This window comes from Mandrillus leucophaeus, unplaced genomic scaffold, assembly GCF_000951045.1.
Source record: "Mandrillus leucophaeus isolate KB7577 unplaced genomic scaffold, Mleu.le_1.0 Scaffold279, whole genome shotgun sequence".
In the NCBI taxonomy this organism is placed as follows: domain Eukaryota; kingdom Metazoa; phylum Chordata; class Mammalia; order Primates; family Cercopithecidae; genus Mandrillus; species Mandrillus leucophaeus.
Window position 1 is genome coordinate 2,821,349 of NW_012102909.1, and position 7,295 is coordinate 2,828,643.

Consider the following 7,295-nt stretch of genomic DNA (forward strand, 5'->3'; position numbering starts at 1 on the left):
CGGGTGCCTGTAATCCCAGCTACTTGGGAGGCTGAGACAGGAGAATGGCTTGAACCCGGGAGACAGCAGTTACAGTGGGCCAAAACTGTTCCATTACACTCCAGTCTGGGCAATAAGAGCGAAACTGTCTCAAAAATTTTTAAAAATAAAGCTTCTACATCAGAGTATGCATTTTAACTATGTCGCTGGGTGATTCCTGTGCACATTAAAGTTTGAGAAGTGCTGTTGTAAATAAGTGATCTTGCTCCCTTGGTACAGCAGGTGGGACGGTAGATGCGAAGGGTGCTTGCAGAACTGGATGATGGGAAGTCAGGCAGGCAGGGAGCAAGGTCGGTAAGGAAGATTAAAAAAAAAAAATCAAGGCTGGGCGCGGTGGCTCACGCCTGCAATCCCCGCGCTTTGGGAGGCGGAAGCAGGCGGATCACCTGAGGTCGGGAGTTCGAGACCAGCCTGACCTATATGGAGAAACCCCATCTCTACTAAAAATACACAATTAGCCAGGCATGGGTGGCGCATGCCTGTAATCCCAGTTACTGGAGAGGCTGAGACAGGAGAATTGCTTGAACCCGGCAGGCGGAGGTTGTGGTGAGCCGAGATCGTGCCATTGCACTCCAGCCTGGGCAACACGAGCGAAACTGCGTCTAAAAAAAAAAAAAATACTACGAGTGTCAGAAAATATGATCTGCCACACAGGAAAACCGGGAAATCAGAATCCGGGAGATAAACGAAGAAGAAATAGGTGAAGCAGGTAATCAGATCTCTTGAGAAAATTCACTAATAGACAGAAGGGCTGCCCCCCTGTGGCTGACTTTTTTGTGTTGTCTATGACTTAGAGGGTACCTAGTTGTTATAATTCACAGAGCTTGGGGAGAGTAACCCCTGCCCATCCCCTCCAGCAGAGTATAGAGACTTCTCTGGGTTCTTCTAGCTGAGGGCATATTCTGGGCATTTTCGGACAGGGGAGAACCAGGGATAGGAGGAGCTGGCTGAGGTTCTGACAGAACAGTGTCTGTTGGATGAGAGCTGGAGTATGTATGATGTGTGCTTGCGTATGCACATGTGGGCTGGAGGGAAGGGCAGGGCATTGACTCCAGCCCAGGACAGCAGTCACTGAAAGATGGGATGAATTTAGGTGATTGGGAATTAGTGGGTCCACAAGGCCACAGGGCTGATGACATCTGGTACCTTGAAAGTCAGGTGGCATGCCTACAGATCTCTTGGGTGGATAGTTCTTGGAGTTAAGAGTTTTGGAGGTCCCCAAGTAGCTTCTAAATATTAGCAATCTGGCTGGGCGTGGTAACTCACGCCTGTAATCCCAGCACACTTTAGGAGGTCAAGGCAGGCAGATCACCTGAGGTCAGGAGTTCGAGATCAGCCTGGCCAACATGGCGAAAACCTATCTCTACCAAAAATACAAAAAATTAGTCGGGCATGGTGGTGTGTGCCTGTAATCCCAGCTACTCAGGAGGCTGAGGCAAGAGAATAGCTTGAACCTGGGAGGCAGAGGTTGTGGTGAGCCGAGATTGCACCACTGCACTCCAGCCTAGGTGACAGAGTGGGACTCCATCTCAAAATAAATAAATAAATAAATAAATTGTGTGTGTGTGTGTGTGTGTGTGTATATATATATATGCAATCTGTTGAGACAATAGTAGTACTGGTAGAGGCAAGGCCATAGTAGATTAGAAGCAAAGTGTTCTGGGTGGAGGAGTGGCAAGTTGTTGTTCTCATCATGACCATGATGTTGGGGGGTCCAGCCACATTGCCTGGAGGAGGAAGAGTTAAGAAGGCGTCCCTCTGACTTATTGATACACTCAGTCTGAGAATGATCAGTCTATGCGGTAGACAGCAGGCCTCGTGGGTATGGAGGGTTTTAAGCTGTTCTCTCCAGACTACAAATGGTGGCTTAGCTTGGAGAGGCAGCAGCTGGGCAGTCCTTAGAGATCCCATTGAGTGATGGAGGAGGGGTGCAATGGACAGTAAATGTGGGAATGTGTATGGGTGGGGAGGTAGGTGGATGTGGGGTTTGAGGACTGTTGCTGTGGGAGTTTCTAGGACCACTCTGAGAGTGGGGCAGGCCCGAAATGAGATCAACACTGATGTTGGCCCAGAGGTGTCTGGAGGCTGGGAGTTGGTGCAGCAGTTGTACTGGTCCTCCTAGGCCTGTGCTTGACTTGGTAGAGAGGGTGTCAAGTTAGAAAAAAAGGAGGGACTCTGAACTCCATTCCTGATTGTGATGGGCTGTGATACTGTGCTGGAGTGGTACTACGGGGAAGATTTGACTGCTTGAGTAGAGTCCTCTTTGGATGGATGATTTGCCACCTGTGTGTTTTATGGCCCTGTGGTTCTTCTGAGTCTGTCAGGTATTACTAGACCAGGCATCTGCCTGTCACCCACAGGTGTGTTTTGTCAAAAAGCTGTGAGTGATGTCCTCCAAATTCTCAGGTTGAAGGATTTCTCAGAATGGCCAACCACGGTCTTTCCTTGAGTGTTCCTGCTCTTCAGGCAAGCCTTTGCCTTATCTAGTTTTTGTTGTTTTGTTTTGTTTTGTTTTTTGAGACAGAGTCTCACTCTGTGGCCAGGGTGGAGTGCAGTGGCGCGATCTTGGCTCACTGCAACCTCTGCCTCCCAGGTTCAAGCGATTTTCCTGCCTCAGCCTTCCAAGTAGCTGGGATTACAGGCGTGTGTCAACACACCTAGCTAATTTTTGTATTTTTAGTAGAGACGGGGTTTCACCATGTTGGCCAGGATGGTCTCAATCTCTTGACCTCGTGATCTGCCCACCTCAGCCTCCCAAAGTGCTGGGATTACAGGCGTGAGCCACTATGCCTGGCATGCCTCATCTAGTTTTATCTTCTCCACACCTATCCAAACCCTTCCTCTCCTTTGAAGCCCAATTCAAATTCTAGGTCTCTGTGCACCTCCCTGGATTCTCAACAATTTCCCCCATTGTCTGATGCACTTAGGAGCTGACACAAAACAGCCCCTCAATCATACAGGGTAGACAACACAATGTGGTTATTCCTTCTCTTTTAGGGGCATAGCACCTCTCTTACCAAAAATGTCTCCCCCTCTGTTAGGCCAATCAGTGCCTTTTTGGGGGGGTGGGAGGGGTTCTGCCTTTTGGATCAGAGAGTGGAGCAGTCAGTCCTGTTCCAGTGAGGAAGCCAACATTCAGGCACTTCAGGAGCCAGAATTCCTACCAGGAGGGGCTGCTCTGTGCTGAGATCAAATGAAGCCCCAGAGAGAGGCAGAAATGGGTCAGATGGACCCTAGCTCCACAGGTCCTGAGGCCCAGCCACATCAGCTCCAGCCCAGTATGGTTGTCTAGCTCGACTTTAGTGTCCACAAACCAGTCACAGAGCAGTTCACTAAGGAACATGGCCATCTAAGTGCGCCTAACTAGTATTTAAAGTTGTCAAGGGGTGGGGATGTGCAAATTAAGCAGCAAAAGATTATTATTCATGCCTATTTTGCCCAAGCTGGTTAACTGGCTTTCTGTCACTTGCAATTGAAAGTACCTGGTACAGGCCGGGCGCAGTGGCTCAAGCCTGTAATCCCAGCACTTTGGGAGGCTGAGGCGGGCGGATCACAAGGTCAGGAGTTCAAGACCAGCCCGGTCAACGTAGTGAAACCCCATCTCTACTAAAAATACAAAAAAAAAAAAAAAAAATTAGCTGGGCGTAGTGGGGGGTGCCTGTACTCTCAGCTACTTGGGAGGCTGAGGCAGGAGAATCGCTTGAACCTGGGAGGCGGAGGTTGCAGTGAGCTAAGATCGCGCCACTGCACTCCAGCCTGGCTGCACTCCAGCCTGGTGACAGAGTGAGACTCCATCTCAAAAAACAAACAAAAACAAAGAAAGTACCTGGCACATAGTAGGCATGCAAGAAATGTTCATTCCCTTCTTTCCTCCTTAAAGATAGGCTTATACTTCTGAGTTTTTCAGTATCTCTATTCTGTGATCATTGAACTCAGAAACAGCAATTGAATTTTACCGTTTGGAGAACATATAAAGATACAAATATTAAGTGAACAAGCTATTACAAGCATTAGTTTGAAATAGCAATATTCCCTTGACACCTGGATCTCTTTTTCCTGTATCACTATCAGTTAAATCCCGCCCCCCCAAAATTTATAATTTTATAAAAAGGTGACCATGATATAATTTGGAAAAACTAGTGACGCTGTGCTTTGAGAACAGAATAAAGAGCATGGCTGGAACTCTGCCAAGATGGTCTTTAACATTCTGCCCTAGCCAGGGTGTTAACTTTCCAACACTGTTCGTGTATGGCTGAGAGCTGCAAATTTCTCAGATAATTAGCAAAAGGTTGAAATAAACGCTAAAAATGAGTTCATAAGAAGGAAAATAAGCTGGTTTTCTTTCTGTTCCTTTTAAAACTCTAGCCAGAAATACTGCCCAATGCATAATGAAGACTGTACACAGCAGCACCAAAAAGGCTATTTACAAGAGATTTTCTTTAGCAGAATCCACTTGAAAGCACTGAGAATTTGCATCTTAGCTAAGAGCAGTTCACTAAGGAACAGGGCCATCTAAGTGCGTAACTAGTATTTAAAGTTGTCAAGGGGTGGGGATGTGCAAATTAAGCAGCAAAAGATTATTCTCTTGTTTTGCCTTAGGGGAAAGTGATAGTGGTCAGAGGGGCCAGTTCCAAGGGCTGGTCCAAGGCAGGCCGGTGGTCTTGGTACTCTGCCACATGCCCATTCCGGTGGTGGCCATACTCAAATTTGATCCGCAGCTCGCCAATCTTAGATTGGGGAAGGATATCTGGGATCCACTCGATGATGAAAGGTGTTGGTTCCTTTTGATCTGGGGAAGTGTTGCCTAAAGAGTAAAAAGAAGTATTAGTACACTTTAATAGGTGTTCCTAATTGCAAGAAAAAGTGTCTGGAATTGGAGCAGTCTGTTCAGCTTTGATAATCAGAAGGCGGAATGAGGTTTATAAATTCAGTGGTGACTGGGATATCAGATTTATTGATCATCATTAAGTTTTTGTTTTTGTTTTGTTTTTTTGAGACGGAGTCTCACTCTGTCTCCCAGGCTGGAGTGCAGTGGCGTGATCTTGGCTCACTGCAACCTTTGCCTCCCAGGTTCAAGCGATTCTCCTTCCTTAGCTTCCTGAGTAGCTGGGATTACAGGCGTGTGCCACCACACCTGGCTAATTTTTTGTATTTTTAGTAGAGATGGGGTTTCACCGTGTTAGCCAGGATGGTCTCAATCTCCTGAGCTTGTGATCTGCCCATCTCAGACTCCCAAGTGCTGGGATTACAGGCGTGAGTCACCACACCTAGCCATCATGAAGTTAAAACTATATATTTAGGCCAGGCGTGGTAGCTGACACCTGTAATCCCAACAGTGTTGGAGGGCAAGGCAGGAGGATAGCTTGAGGCCAGGAGTTGAAGACCAGCCTATGCAACAAAGTGAGACCCTGTCTCTACAAAAAAATTAGCCAGGTGTGGTGAAATGTGCCGCTAGTCCCAACTACTTGGGAGACTGAGGTGGGAGGATTGCTTGAGCCCAGTAGTTCAATGCCAGCCTGGGCAATACAGTGAGACCCTATCTCAAAAAAAAAAAGTAATATAAGAAAACAAGAAGGATGGGCCAGGGGCAGTGGCTCATGCCTGTAATTCCAGCACTTTGGGAGGCTGAGGTAGGTGGATCACTTGAGGTCAGGAGTTCAAGACTAGCCTGACCAACATGGCAAAACCGTCTCTACTAAAAATACAAAAATTAGCCAGGTGTGGTGGCGTGCTCCTGTAATCCCAGTTACTTCGGAGGCTAAGGCAGAAGAATCGCTTGAACCCAGAAGATGGAGGCTTCGGTAAGCTGAGATTGTACCACTGCACTCCAGCCTGGGCAACAGAGCAAGACTCCGCCTCAAAAAACACCCCCAAAAAACAAAAAAACAAGAAGGATGGAGGAGAGGACCCTGATTAATAATGTATACACATTTTTCTCTCAGCACTACTTAACCTTCGACTTCATAAGCTAGTATTTTACTTTTTATTTTTTGTTTTTGTTTTTTGAGATGGAGTCTTGCTCTGTTGCCCAGGCTGGAGTACAGTGTTGCAATGTTGTTTCACTGCAACCTCTGCTTCCTGGGTTCAGGTGATTCTTCCGCCTCAGCCTTCCAAGTAGCTGGGACTACAGGCACGCACCACCATGTCCAGCTAATTTTTGTATTTTTAGTAGAGACAGGGTTTCACCATCTTGGCCAGGCTGTTCTCGAACTCCTGACCTCTGGTGATCTTTCCACCTCGGCCTCCCAAAGTGTGGGGATTACAGGTGTGAGCTACTGCGCCTGGCCTACATTTTACTTTTCACTTCACTGTGTTACTCTCTCTCCACTTTAGCCTAAATACTCACCCCGTTTAAACTCCTTCCCTCAACTTCTTTTGGTCCTTTCTTTCCCACAAAGACTAAGATATCACTGATATGATGAGAAACAAAGCATCCATCCACCCTGGACTAACAACCTTATTGGCAGGGTATTTTGGTCTGTTTGGTTTCTTTTAGTCATAGAATATAAATGTTAGGTATTATCTAGCTCATGTTAGTCACAGACATTCTAGCTTCCATTTCAAATGATATCTGGAGTTGGCTGCCAACTTTTCACTTAAATATCAATGAAGACATAGAAAAAGATGAAAACTCACAACTGATGAACACTAAGACCACTGGCAGCTTCTGGGAGGAAATATAAAACAGGTGGAGATGGATGGAAAGAAATCCACCCAGACTTTGGCCATAGCATATCCCATCTTTCCTTCATAAAGGGAGGCTACATGGAAAAAGGCAGGAAAATACTCTCTCTCTCTCACTGTTTGTGCCCTGGCTACTACTTGTACACAGCAGCAAATGAGTAGTGCCACTTCCTTTCCTTTAGAACATCTCACACACACCCCCTCCCCACTCATGTACCTGAATTCTTGATGACTGCAAAGGAGACTTGGGGGAGGGTAGGTGCATGGTTAAAGTTGAATAGCAGGGCTAGGTGCAGTTGCTCACATCTGTAAACCCAGCACTTTGGGAGGCCAAGCCGGGCAGATCATGAGGTCAGGAGTTCGAGACCAGCCTGATCAACATGGTGAAACTCTGTCTCTACTAAAAATACAAAAATTAGCTGGGTGTGGTGGCACGCACCTGTAATCTCAGCTACTCAGAAAGCTGAGACAAAGGAATTGCTTGAACCTGGGAGCAGAGGTTGCAGTGAGCTGAGATCGCACCACTGCACTCCAGCCTAGGCAACAGAATAAGACTCCACCTCAAAAAAAAA

General features: G+C 46.9%; 1 protein-coding gene across 2 annotated transcripts in view; it reads right to left on the reverse strand.

The window, feature by feature from the left end:
- Nucleotides 1–4,168: 4,168 nt before the first annotated feature.
- The window catches only part of LOC105543218 (chromosome unknown open reading frame, human C2orf42), a 56,738-nt gene continuing 53,611 nt past the window's right edge, over nucleotides 4,169–7,295 (reverse strand). For both annotated transcript variants that reach the window (XM_011985030.1, XM_011985031.1), the window contains one exon: nucleotides 4,169–4,843. In XM_011985030.1, the coding sequence (XP_011840420.1) occupies nucleotides 4,635–4,843 (209 nt within the window). In that variant the 3' untranslated portion in view covers nucleotides 4,169–4,634. The remainder of the gene's footprint in view (nucleotides 4,844–7,295) is intronic.